At 39.2% G+C, this 14486-nt stretch overlaps 1 protein-coding gene across 4 annotated transcripts in view; it reads left to right on the top strand.

Annotated features, from left to right (window-relative positions):
- Nucleotides 1-14486, top strand: part of THOC1 (THO complex subunit 1) — a 35111-nt gene that overhangs the window by 11672 nt on the left and 8953 nt on the right. For 2 of the 4 annotated variants that reach the window (XM_073331435.2, XM_073331438.2), the window contains 8 exons: nt 2078-2186; nt 3998-4129; nt 5551-5651; nt 7217-7283; nt 7620-7670; nt 8170-8240; nt 9755-9850; nt 10842-10907. In XM_073331435.2, coding sequence (XP_073187536.1) covers nt 2078-2186; nt 3998-4129; nt 5551-5651; nt 7217-7283; nt 7620-7670; nt 8170-8240; nt 9755-9850; nt 10842-10907 — 693 coding nt within the window. The remainder of the gene's footprint in view (nt 1-2077; nt 2187-3997; nt 4130-5550; nt 5652-7216; nt 7284-7619; nt 7671-8169; nt 8241-9754; nt 9851-10841; nt 10908-14486) is intronic. The other 2 variants (XM_073331437.2, XM_073331436.2) reach the window with 2 other exon arrangements.

The raw sequence follows: 14486 nt of genomic DNA, 5'->3' as shown, positions 1-14486 counted from the left end.
GTTCCAGCTTTGAAAAAGCCTAATGCAATACTAGAATGCATCAGGCAAGGTTTTCCAGTAGGGATAGAGAAGTGTTACTACCATTATACAAGGCACTGGTGTGATCTCATCTGGAATACTGTGTGCAGTTCTTGCCTCCCATGTTTAAGAAAAGTGAATTCAAACTGGACGAGGTACAGAGAAGGGCTACTAGGATGATCAAAGGAATGGAGAACCTACTTTACAAGAGGAGACTTAGAGCTTGGCTTGTGTAGCTTAACCAAATGAAGACTCAGGGGAGATATGATTGCTTTCTATAAATACATTCGGGGGTAAACACCAGGGAGGGAGAAGACTTATTTACAGTAAGGGCCAATGTTGGCACTAGAATAAGTAGATATAAACTGGCCATCAACAAGTTTAGGGTTGAAATTGAGCAAAAGTTTCTAACCATTGGAGGAGTGAATTCTGGAACAGCTTCCCAAGGAGAGCAGTGGGGACAAAAAACCTAACTGGTTTCAAGACTAAGCTTGATAAGTTTGACTGCCTATAATGACATGTGACCCATCCATGGCCGATAGCAAATATCTCCAATGCGTGGAGATGGGACACTAGGTGGGGAGGGCTCTGAATTACTATAGTGAATTCTTTCCCAGGTGTCTGGCTCTTGAGTCTCACCGAAATGTTTAGGGTCTAACTGATCACCATGTTTGAGGTCAAGGGAATTTTCCCCTAGGTCAGATTGTCAGAGTCCCTGTGGGGTTTACACCTTCCTTTGTAGCAAGGGGAACAGCTGGTTTGAACTACAGTAAATAATGGATTCTCTTGTCTTGAAGTCTTTAAATCGTGATTTGAGGACTTCCATAACTTGGAGATTATGGGGCTGTTACAGGAGTGGGTGGGTGAGGTTCTGTGGCCTGCAATATGCAGGAGGTCAGACTAGATGATCATGATGGTCCAATCTGACCTTAAAGTCTGAGTTGGTACTGTTTTTCCTTTTTTGTCCACTTGCTCCCCTGGTTTTGTTTTTTTAACTTGATTTTTTTTAAATACCTGTATTGGGTAAATTTCTTTACCCTCTCCTACTCTCATGTTCGTGGGAGGAGTGGAACATAGTATGGTCGCCGACGTGGTTAATGTGAATACCATTGGAAAAGAGTAATTAACAAGCTACTGTTTCAGCCTATGACTATGTAGCTAGCCACAGGAACAGCTCCTCCTAGAAGCCACTATGTCAGTGGGAAGAGAAGCCAGACAGCTTTCAAATGGCTAATAGCAGCAGGCTCATATTTAAAATGGATGATCTTTAGTCATGTCCCTCCCTGTAGTTATTTCTCCTCTGCCTTGTTTTCCACCTGATATCGGCCCCAAAGGCTAAAAGAGAATCTGTAGGCATAGTTACCGTGATCGTGTGAACGACCATTACAAATCAAACTGGCTAATTTGCATGCACGGTTACTATTGGTGCATGTGAAATCACTGTCTCAGGTGGTGTGTGAGAGCAATTCTAAAATTTGTGCCTAGAAGATGCAGAATCTGAACCTAAAATTGGTGTTTAATTTAAAGGGCCCGTTCAGGAGCCCAGGTAATTGCATAATAAATTGCTACCTGCAACACCCATCTCAAATCCAGTCTCTAGACTCATGTTTCTCTAGCCATTACAAGGTAAAGGCACTGCCCCAGTATGTCTTAATATGTTTTAACGTGGGTTGCCTAAAAGAGGAAAGACAACATACGCTGTTTTCAAGCGTCCGTAGACTGGCTACAGTATCAGTCATTATTGCATGCTTTGAGGAGAGGAGGCTATACTGCTTCTCTGCCTATGGAAGTGTTGAACTTGGAGAAAGAGTTCAAGAAAAGTGTTCTGATCCTGAAATAACAGCTGAAAATGAACAGGCTGAATGAAACCCTTGTTTTGGCCTGATATTCTGAGTTACTGTCTCTAGGAAGGGCTTACTACTGGCTCTTCATTTTTTTGATTTACAAGAATAGTGGTGGTTTTGTTTTCAGTGATTCTGTATTCATGAAAATGGACCTTTATTTGTTTAGCATATTTATCCCAAACTAGCCAGAGTAAAATAATGATTTGCTTTGTTAGCTCCATTCCAATAGATTACAACCTGTATAGAAAATTCTGGTCGCTTCAGGATTACTTTAGGAATCCTGTGCAGTGCTATGAGAAGATCTCGTGGAAGACATTTCTTAAGGTAATTTGTGTTCCTATATTAAACCTGTTCAGCAATTCACCTTTTGTTCCACAAGTGAAAGTATTGTTTCCAAAGATTAAACTATTCATGATACTGGAAAGTAGGAGTGCACGAGTTCATGCATTATACATTTTGTGTGGAGTTAGACATGCAGTTATTTGTTTGTACACACAGTAGGTCAGGTAACAAAGCTACATGTATATATGATTTCCTGGCATTTATAGAAATGCTGATGTGTTCCAACAATATCAGAAGCCGTTTTTCTTCTGTTAATAGCAAAAAAACAGAACTTGTTTTTTTTTCCTAGATAAGAAAAAAACATTTGCTTTAGGCTTAAATTTTGCAAATGAATCCAGGGAAGTGTGCCTTTTTGGAGTCCTGTTGATGCCAGTGGGATTTTGTGCAAGATAATGTTCTGCTTAGGCAGGTCCTTTTAGAGTCCCTGTAGAGTCAGGACTTTATGTTGTGATTTGAAGCTGCCATATACACATAGTAGCTCATTGTAGCAGTTGGATAGTGAATAACAATGTTTCAGTTTTGCCAGCTGTGTAGATATGAGTATGATTAGTAAATATAATTGCTAAACTGTTTCTGTAATGGACAATGGCTTATCATTTGTCTTAAAATTCTACCTTTTGTTACTCAGTAGAAGGAAAACTTTCTTATTTCAAACCACTTGCTATATGTGCTACTGGTAAAATGCTTGATCTCATGAGCAGATTTTATTTTTAAAGTTACATCTTGGTTAAGGTTTTAAAACATTCTTCACTTTTTAAAATCTCTGTAAAAGAAGAAAAAATTATTTTGGGGTACCAAGAATGACAGGACTTAACCAAGCCAAATTTGGAAATTCTCACAAAGGTTCTCCATGAAAATGAATGGTCATTAGCATAATTTTTTTAAGTATATTTTAAATTAATTTCTAAAAGTAGAAACTTAAGTTTAACTATTAGTACCTGCTCTAGCATGTGCAAATGGAAGTGCGATGGTGCCTGAATATAGCACTAAAACCATTATGGAGAAAGCTCTTACACATTTAGTGCTTTCCTGTTTAATCAGTGTGTGTATCTTAAAAATAGAGTTCAAATCACTTTCACTTTATGGATTAAATTGTGTCAAATGTACTCTGTGCATTTTTTCTTTTGAAAAACTAAGTGATTCAGAAGTATTGAAGCTTTGAAACAAGTGCTTTCTGGGAAGTGAGTAGCCCAAAATGGCTAGACAAATTATAGGATGGTGAAAATTTCATGTGGCTTTTTTCAAGATTTAAGTGTCTGTCAGTTTCCCTGACATTTTCATGCTCACACACCCTCTCCTTTGGTATGACTGTGAGCAAGACCGTTCAGGCCAAAGTTTTTTGTGTGTGTGAGAGAGGAAACGTTAAAAAATGGGGCAGGGAGACAGGAACAATATAGGACTTAGAACTGAACTTGTCTTGCAACTTTAACTGTAGGGAGCCATAGCCATAGTTTCAGTAATACCAGTCAGCTTCCTTTTTCGCACACTGTAAATTATTTAAGTTTTCCGTAATTTCCACTTAACGCTTGAAGGACAACATATTCATACTTTTGTCTTGAATTATTCAAGAAGCTAACGGTCAAGTTTTCCTGTGCAAAATTTATTCTTCATCAGACTTTTAAGTGGATAACTTTTATGTGTTGGCTAACACTGCACACAGATGTTCCTACTGATTGTGAATAGCAAACTTATAAATGATATTTACTAGCTCAAAACCTTCTAGGATTGGTCTTGTTTTTCTAATTAAAAAATGCATAGCTGGTATTTTCACATAAGTACCATTTGCTTTACAGTACTCCGAAGAAGTTTTGGCTGTTTTTAAAAGCTACAAATTGGATGACACGCAGGCCTCCAGAAAAAAGTTGGAAGAACTAAAAACAGGGGGAGAACATGTCTACTTTGCAAAGTTCTTAACTAGTGAAAAGGTATTGTATCTGACCTCTTTTTGTATAAAGAAGGAAAAGCTTGGATACCAATAAAAGTTGGTACAATTGCAATTGTACCATCTGACCTATATTGTTCCATAATGTTACAATTTAGAAGGAAAACGAGCAAAAGTAAATATTTACAATCTGCTTTTTTCTTATCACATACAACTGAACTTTCAACACTTAAAATGAGCATACAGTTGTTTTACCTGCACTTTCTGCTTTATTATATCATAATTTGAGGAAATTATCGCAAATCTTTTAGTGTTGTTGTAGTAATGTGCATAGAATGCAAAGAATTATGTACTTTATGGCAATTGCATGATTTTAAGTTGATAAATACTAAAATATCTACCCTTTGAAATAATATACATCATTTAACTTCGAAAGAATTCATATGGTACCAAAGTTACCTTTTTTTGTTTTGAGCTGTTGCTTCTTCTTCTCTTCTCCCCCAACCCCCCTGTCCCCCCGCCCTTGAGTTTCCTTAGCTATCTTGTATAGTGGAGCATAAAACTGTTCCATGTCTATTACTTTAGACAATGAAAAGTGGGTGCAGAGACTAGTGTTGCCAATACCTTTTCACAGAGCCCAAGTATACGTAGTGTCTAACACATCATAGCCCCTTTTGCACAGTCAAGGGAACTGTCAAAGTTTATTCTTTTACTTAACTTGTCATGTAGCAGTAATACTGCTTGGGAGCCAAGCACTGGACCACCTCAGTAGGAAGTTTTGCTGGGAGAAATTGAATTTGGTAGTAAAAACTAAATGTGTTTTGTAAAATCTGTGCTGCAACACAAATGTTGCATAGGAAAAGTGTTCAGAGCCCTTTTTTAGTTAATTTTAAACTTTTAATTATGCAGGGTAATAGCTTTTCAGGGTTGCAAATGTATGCTGGTAAAGGGAAAAATAGTTTTACATCTGTGAGCGCATTTGTGGTGGGTGTCCAAATCCTTGCACGCTTGAAGTGGATGATGCCTCGGGTAGAATGCTGTAAAACTGGCCTGTGTAACAGTATAAAACCTTTGTAATGGATTCAAGGAACCATGAGTTGCCCATATACACCATTCTTCATGCTTTTATCTTTTCTTAACAGATATCACATTAATATATTGCCCAAGACATCAAAGTTGGTGTCTTAGTAGAGAAGGCATTCTAATAAAAGTGAGGCAGAATGATACATAATACATTTTGAAGATCATTAAGATGAATTGCCACATATGGACAATCTCAACTACGGATTTCACTATATTTGAATAACTTCAGATTTATGTAGGCTAAGTTGAGATTGCTCCTATCAAATACATACAGGCTTTCCATTTGAAAGCTTGAAGATGATCTGAAAATATATTGGATCAGATGAATCATGTATAGTTGGTATGGGGTTTTTTAACCTAGCTTTTTTTGGGTTTTTTTAGCTAATGGATTTACAGCTGAGCGACAGTAACTTCCGCCGTCACATCTTGCTACAGTATCTAATACTATTTCAGTATCTAAAGGGACAAGTCAAATTTAAAAGGTAAGTTGAGAATGTTTGTCTTTTTGCGGGAGTTTGGGTTTATAAGTACTAGCAGACTAATGCATTTTTAAAAGAGACACCAAATTTGCTGTCCTTTTAATGGAAAATCTTCTGTAAAACTTAGGAAGAGATCTGATAATGGGATTTGGGCTGTCTGAGAGATCTGACAGTGAGGAACATCTGGTTGAAGGATCTGGCCCTTTGTATGCTATGCTATGTGTGTGTGTGTGTCCAAAATACCAGCAGCAGTGGTTATGGTCATTTAGGATTATAAAAAAAAAGTGACATGACGGAGTTTTCTTGTGTTGCTAAATACTCTAATTTTGTATTAGAGTACAACTTTCTAAATTTAAAACAATGTTTGCAATTTCCAGACTTACCCCACTAATACATTTAGATCATTCATTTCTTGTGCTGTGTACATATGATTTGTCTACTGAGTTTATTATAATTAAGGTTAAGATTTTGGCATGAGGATTTTTATTAAAATTCACGGGCAGAACATGGGCAATAAATCATGGAAGTCAGAGCCCCGCTGGTTGCAGGGGGCTGAAATGGAATTCACAGACTCCATGACCTTTGTGACCAAATCGTATCCTTAATTACAATTAATCATACTTACCTCTTATTATGGTGCTTCTAGTTAGCACATCTCTGAGCACTTTATAAAGGAGGTCAGTATTATTATCTCCATTTGACAGAGAGGAGGAAGTGATGTGCCCAAGCTCTCCCAGCAGGTAGTGACATAGGCAGGAATAGAATGCAGGTCTCCCAAGTCCCACCCCAGTGTCCTACCCACTGGGCAAAACTGCCCTACAATCCAATTTGGGCACAAATACTAACTTTATTCTCCTGTCTACATAAATATTCATTAGGCTAGTGTAGACCAACCTGGAATGAAATAGGAATGTGACAGCATAAAATTTCATATAGCTATTGTAAGATAATACTGATTTTCTAAAAGAGCTAACAAATTTCACATTTCCTCTAACTAGAGGGCTCCTTGCAGAAATCTTTCTTCCATAAGTTGACTAGCCATAACCATGTTTATATTTACTTTTGAACATAGCTAGTGCCTCACAAAAAAGATGTATTTTTACATACTATGTTGCTACTGAAGGGTTTGATTCAGGCTTTATATTCCTAGGGATCCTCTTTACAAATGGACTTTTTTCTTTCACCAGTGAAAACTCAAAAATAGAATTTAAAGTTCATTTTCAGTTTGTAAAAATTACTCATCTTTTGTAAATGAACCAAGTCACAGATCTTGTTAATAGTTCACGTCTCCCTTCCCCTCTTACCTGCCACTCTTGTTGAGATTCTAGATGCATAAAGAAAGCAATGTCCTTTGTTTCATGAAGTCTACAGAATAGGCTGAAGTTATTGTTTGAGATGAATGTGCATTTTCTACTGTAGTTCATTGCTTACTGTTCCTAGATTCATTGGTTCCTTTCAAACACTGCTGGCTAACTGCAAACCTCTTCCTCACATATAGAAAATTTTGAATATACAGCATCTCATGTGCCAGCCTGTTTTTACTCTGTGCTTTTTCCCCCCACCCACAGTTCAAACTACGTTCTAACTGATGAACAGTCCCTCTGGATTGAAGATACTACAAAACTGGTTTACCAGGTCAGTACAGTAGAGAACAAACAATGCATGCTCCAACTCTTTTCTTGTAACTCCAAGGAACTCTCTGAATTGGCTTCCTTACTCCATTTGCTGTTTTTGTATGATCAGTTTTTAATAATTGAACACAGCTGTACTGTGGAAATTTAGCTATGTTGTCTTCCTAAATGTGAAAAAACACTAGAAATCTTGGAAAAATGCCAGAAAGGCAGATAAATGGCGTTTCTTATCCATGAAGTGCTTACCACAGTTTTTAGTTGTTTACCTTCTTTCAAATGTTCTGCTACAAATTATATTGCCAAAGGTTAATACTAATCATATGATTTCTTCCAATTGCAGCTTCTTTCAGAAAACCCCCCAGATGGGGAAAGATTCTCAAAAATGGTAGAGGTAAGTATTTAAAAAAAAAAAAAGACCTATACTAAATTGTAACTTTAGATAAACAGAATCAAAGTAGGCTCTAAAAGAATGCCATTGATCTGATATCTATATAGTCAGTTTTTAAGGTATGAAGTAAAAGTTTCAGGTGCCATAACCAGCACCAATTCCCTCATCGATATTTTTTATGCAGTCACATTTTCATATTTCTTTAAAATGCTTCTCTCTCTCTCCTGTTGCTGTGGGGGGAAAATATGCACGCACGAACATACACGTGTATAACCAAGCTCCCTTTTTATATTTTGTATAAGAGAAATGGTGTGACTGATTCCTTAGTGCATTTTACAGCGCTTTGTGGGCAAACCTACTAAAAAAGACTTTTTTTCCCTCTGATCTTTTGCTTGGCATTCTCAGGTGTTTCTAATAGTAGTGAGTTAAAAAATGTAGGTACTGTTTTGGAAGGTGACTGTGTCCTTTAATGGTGTTAGGTGTCTATTTACTTATTTTTCAGCATATATTAAACACTGAAGAAAACTGGAACACCTGGAAAAATGAAGGCTGCCCAAGTTTTGTGAAAGAAAGGTAAGTGTACTAGTAAAATAGTAAATTCCCTTTTATAATTAGCTTGAAATGACCGTTCCACTCAAGTATGTGTACTTACGTTTATGCATTTAGTGACTTAGCAGGTAATTTTGCTAAACAGAATAGTTGGGTATCACACCTGAGAGTATGTTGATGCTGCATCTGGAGTTGTGATTTGCAGCTGAAGTAGGCACTCCTATGCTAGTTTTAATGTAGCTAGCACAGCTAAAAGTAGCCATGAACATGGGGACAGAACAGACCATGGCACGGGCTAGCAGTAAGAGTACATACCCAGGGTTCTGTGCGGGCTTGTGCGGCCCATGCTGAAGCTCGTGTCTTCTCTGCTATGTTTAGTCGTGTTAGCTATATTAAAGCTGGCGCGGGAGTGCCCACTTCAACTGAAAGTGTGATTGCAGTTCGAGTATAGACATACCACGTGTGTGTTGATGGCAGTTAGGTCTCTGGTGTAAAACTCTTAGGAACCCATCGTGCCCCTGTACTCCCAAGTACATTGGGGGCTCTGCACATGTGGATTTTCCTCTCCTGTGCAGGAGGAGGAGGCTCAGCTGCCTCCATGGCAGCGTGTTTTTCCTCTGGATGCTACCAAGGACTCTGTGATTGGAGAGTGGGAGACTGATGGAGTGTCATGTGCTTCCCCACCTCCTGCACTTAGCAGAGCTCAGAATGAAAAAGTAAGATAGCTCAAGCTGAAATACTTTCCCATATGACCACGTCTTGTGGTGTGGATTCCCAGTAATAAGATCTCTGGCAGTTTGGCTGTAGTGAACATAAAACCTGTACATCTTTGTTGGAGTGAGGCTGAGCATTTTATGTAATCATGCTTGAATGGACAAATTCCCTCTGGCAGCTGCTCAGTGATGATCAGTGAGTGACCTGAAAGAAAACGTAGTTCGTTGCATACAGCCGGTAAAAGGTCCTCGTACCATTAGATATAGGCCATGTTAAAAAGTGATAAAATGTCAGGCTAAAAAATGTACTCTCTTAGGCTTTGGGGCTGTGGGCCACCATCTTATGCTTTCATCCTGGAGCCCTCCTTCCCCCATGGCTGACTGGTATCTTCAGTGGTGAAAAACAGCGGGGTCACCACCTGATATGCTGAGGGGGGAATTTGGTGGAGCCTTCTCTTTGATTCCACCCATTTGCAGAGATAGCAGAAGAGGTGAGGGAAGGGAGGAATTTCTTCCGTGGCTTCAGGGGCATTGTGGAGAGGGAATCTGCATCCCCTGGAGGTTGCATGCAGATGACACACACAGTAGGGTAGATCACACATAATATGGACTGCTGGAATAGATGGGAATTATTTCTATTGACAAATTCTGAGATGTCGTCAGTTATCTCATGAATCTGAGGTGTAATATGGTATAGGTCCCCAAAAATCCTAATAGCTAATCTTTCCTGTGGAAAGTTTGTGTTGAAAGTCAGCTAGAAGCTATTGTCTTCATTTTGGATCTCCAAATACTATTTTGACATTGAAAAAAGTGTGTTTTACTTAGACCATCAGATTCCAAGCCAACAAGACTTGTGAGAAAGAGGCCAGCTCCAGAGGATTTCCTAGGGAAAGGACCAAACAAAAAAATTCTCATGGGGAAGTACGTTAATTTTTCTTTGCCCCAGTTCGTTGTTTGTATTGATGACTTGGTGGTAAAAGTATGAAATTTTGAGAATGAGCTAAACTACTGAAATATCTCTTCAGAGTATAGCAGTGTCTTCTAATTCCTTATTTCATGCCTTCTTTTAATCACCTCCTTCTGAAGCTGATCGTGTTCACCACTTGTATCTCTCTCTCATCTTTGACCATTTTTCTAGGCCACTTGTTGAATCACCTTTCCCTCTTCTGCCTTAAATCTTCCCTTAAGATACATTTTCTACAAAAGCATATGCACGCTGATCTTTGCAGCACTCCAAGAATCCTTCCTGCCCCTTGTGTATCTGTCATGTACCAGTGTGTTATGTCTGTTTTTAATGTGACTAAATTATAAACATTTTGGGGACACTGGCTCTTTGTCAGTGCATCCCTAAACATGATGATGTCATGTTCTGCTTGCTGCCTTTACTTTATTATGTGATGTACTGATTACATTTAACTGTTCTTGGGTGGAGGAGTGAGAAATTCTTTTCTTCTCCTTTCCATTGTAGCTGTTCACCTAACCTCCAAGCTGGGAGAGGCAAGGTTCAACCTTCTGTTGAACTCCAAACCCCTCCTGTTGATTTGATTTGTCAGAAAGTCCCCTCTGAGCTAGAAAGTGGTACTTTGCTCTATCACAAACATGACAGGGTCAAGCTTTTCTAACTTGGGAAGTAAAATTCTTTTTATTCTTTCTGATCCCAAATCCCCAGGGCAGCATGTTGCACATATGTTAAGAATGTAACTAGCCTAATGGCCAGCACAGACCACAAAATCAATCAGTCATTGACATTATAAACCCAGAACATATCAATTCTATGCACATCTCATAACTGACATGATTTGTTATAAGGGTCTTTTAGATGAGCAATATGGTAGGAATTTTCTTGCACCTTTTCTTTTAGTGAATGATTGATGTGCAGTTTTAACACACAATTTTGTATTCCTGTTTGCAGTGAGGAGCTAACTCGGCTTTGGAATTTATGTCCGGACAACATGGAAGCTTGTAAATCTGAGACTAGGTAAGCAGGAAAAGTACTTCATTACCTACAAGCTAACTTCCTGCACTGTGACTATACAAGATTTAAAATAATCGAAGAAACTAACAGTTTAATAAAATTATTTATACGGTCAACAATTCTGTTCACCTTTTTTTTTTTTTAAAGTAAAATTCTAACTAAAGGCCACAGTCTGCAGCCCTCACTCTCACTGAATAGTGCATGCTCATGCAAGTAGTCCCATTGCTCTTAATAATTCTGGGAACAGTGATCGCCACTCATAGCAGGCGAGGGTTGCAGAATCTGGTTTGAAATGTTTAAGCTGTATTAAAAGTGTAATGCTTGAGGGAAATAAAATGAGATGGTGGGTATGTGTTAACATGTATGTATGTAGCATTACTTGAGGTGAAGCTGACTATTTCTGGTGCTAGGAATAGATCTGTTGCCAGTGATTTCTGTCATTTAACACACCCGCTGTGCTAAGGCAATGACCGTAAAATGCACTCTTCAGTTACTACTTACAATTGTGCCCCTGTCAAGGCCCCATGTACTGTGCAATTATAAGGCTCTACACTTGACCACATAATTGTCTTTGCTAACATTGCTACATTAATCCATTTTTGTGCAGCATCAGTGGTTGGCCAGGGAGCATGGAGATTGGATGGGGCAGCTGAGTGGTAGGCAGTAGCTGAGGAGGCCAAAAGAAACACAAGGAAAGATGCTTGTGCTGCTCCACTGGAACTTTGCGGAGTCTCTGCTTTCACAGATTGTAGGAGCTCTGCACAAGAGGTGCTTTCTTTAGCTCTGAGGCTTCTAATATGTGCTAGACGGAGTCTCGGAATCTCTGCCATGCTTGCTTGGCTGGGGAGGCTGAAGTAGGTTAGCCCTCTGTGTACCAGAAAAGTGCTGCAGATAGAGGGGTGCTTAAAAAACCCAACCTCTTACTCCACATGCATCAGTACATGGAGTTGAGACCTTCTCTTCCCCCCCGCCCCAACCCAAAAACCTGAAACAATGGAGGAATGATAAGCCATTTAGCATTTATTTTATCATGATGGGGGAGTGGTTGAGAAGAAGGATGATTGAATGGTTAAGGCACTGGACTGTCACTTCATCTCTGTGCCTCAGATGCCCATCTGTACAATGGGATAATATCTCCTTTCTCTCACCAGTATTGTCTCTAGATATTGGTAAACTCTGTGGGGTGGAGACTAACTTTGACTCTGTACAGTGCCTGGCACAATAGGGCCCAGTCTCAGTTGGGACAAAACCCACTTTTCAAAACAAAACCAGTCAGTTTATCTAGATGTCTTCATGATCCTATACTACAGCGTGTCCTCCCTGCTTCCTTGTTGCTCCATGATAGCCACCTTTTCAGGCAAAGGTGATATTTCTCTTGAATGGACCTTAGATAAGGCACATGTAGATGAGGACTTGATGCCTGATGAATCTGTCTTCTGCTGTATTTGTGATGCAAGATAATGCACTTATCACAGTACCCTATAGCTGTAACCATAACCATACAGCTAAGGGTAGCCTAGAATCCCTCCTTATCTGTAAGGGGTTCAGAAGCTCAAATAACCTGGTTGGTGCCTGACCAAAAGGACCAATGGGGAAAGAAGATCCTTTCAAATCTTGGGGGGGGGGAGGGGAAGGGAGAGGCTTTGTTGCTTGTGTTCTTTTGGGAAGCAGAGAAGCATCAGGTCAGAAAACTTTCTCCTATAAACCACCCTAAAAGTCTCTCATATTACAAAAATTGTAAGTAAAAGCCAGGCAAGGCGTGTTAGATTATCTTTTGTTTTGCTTGTTAATTTTTCCTTTGCTGGAGGGAGGTTTATTCCTGTTTTTAGTAACTTTGAAACTAAACCTAGAGGAAGTTCTGCTGTGTTTTTGAATCTTTTGTCACTCTGTAAAGTTATTTTCCATCCTGATTTTACAGAGGTGAGATTTACCTTTCTACTTTTTTTTTTTTTTTAAATAAAATCCTTCTTTTAAGAACCTGACTGATTTCTCTATTGTCCCAAGACCCAAGGGTTTGGGTCTGTGATCATTTTTTAACCAATTGGTTAGGATATTATTCTCACACCTCCCCAGGAAAGTGGGATTAAGGGCTTGGGGAGATATTTTGGGGGAATAGGAATGCCAAGTGGTCCTTTCCCTGATTCTTTGTTAAATCACTTGGTGGTGGCAGCGTACCCTCCAAGGGCAAAGAATTTGTGCCTTGTGGAAGTTTTAACCTAAGCTGGTAGAAATAAGTTTAGGGGGTCTTTCATGCGGGTCCCTACATCTGTACCCTAGAGTTCAGAGTGGGGAGGGAACCCTGACAGTCTCTGAAACAGGAACTAAACTATCTTGATGGTTCTGCATATTCTTAGATGCATCAGGTACTTAAGAATCTGGTGGGATTCTGCGCCAACAACTTAAAATTTCTGTGCCAAAAAATTCATAATCCTGCGAATTTCTGCATATTTTGTCAAAATAACGCAATATAATCACACCGGTTTCAATTATTTTGGTAATTTATTTAAACTACAATACAAGAAAAAAGTCACAATAACTATTCAGCATTTCCTAAACACATGAAAGCTAAGTTATAAACACTTGGTAACTAATACCCTGAATTCCAGTTATAATCCTGGATTTTCATTTAAATTACAGGACACCAAACAGCACAAAAAAAACCCCCTAAAAGTAGAATGTCATCTTAAATTGCACAGATTTCCACAAATGAAAGTCATACAGTTTTGCAAATCATTGTCCTGGACCTGGCTGAGTACTTTGGGAAGTGATTGATTGATTTTTTGTTTCTGATTGTCCTGACATTTTAATGACTGCTTGGTAAATGTTTTATTTGCCCTCAGTCTCTTTTTTTTTTTTTAATATTTTAAATGGGTAAGTAAAATTAAATCCTGAGATGTAATCTAACCCCATTGTGATAAAAGTGAGAAAGCATATAGGTTTTTTTATCTGAGGATTCCCTTACTGTCATTTCATAATAAGGCTCGTTTACATCACTCTAACAATGTAGGGGCCTTACAACTTGCACAGATTTTGTGCTCCTGGGGGAACTGACTGAGAATGGGAACAGTTAACTAACAATAGGAACATTAACAGTGTTATTACACGGTTAAGCTGCTACATTTCTGCCTCGAGCCTGCCTCGCGCATGATGATAAACCCTACCCTTCCATGCCAGGGAGCTGCATTCCCAAGAAAGAGGGACAGAGTCTGTGTCTGTCTGTCTGTCTCGTTGGCATGCATGTACATCCAGCCCCACTTTCCTGACAGTGAGGCATGCATGCCCAGCCCCCATCTCTGAGGCTGCTCCAAGCATGCTGTAACAGATGTGCTGCTGGGGAAGAGGCTTGTGTCCCCCAGCAGATTTTTTTGGGGGGGGGGGGGGGGGCGTTTTTCTGCACGGTGGGCACAGAATAATGTGGCCCATATTCTGTCAGGAGTATTAAGTGCAGATTTGAATATCCAGTAGAAGCAGCTGCTGACTATTGCAAGAACATATAACAGTGCAGCGAACAAAAGGGTGAATGATAACTACAAGTATTGACTCTTAAATAAAGCTAAGTAATTTTGTGATCCCCTAAATGTT

Source organism: Lepidochelys kempii, chromosome 2 (assembly GCF_965140285.1).
Source record: "Lepidochelys kempii isolate rLepKem1 chromosome 2, rLepKem1.hap1, whole genome shotgun sequence".
NCBI classification, from domain to species: Eukaryota; Metazoa; Chordata; order Testudines; family Cheloniidae; genus Lepidochelys; species Lepidochelys kempii.
Note: the sequence above shows the minus strand (reverse complement) of the source record. Positions and strands in the feature narration are given on the sequence as shown.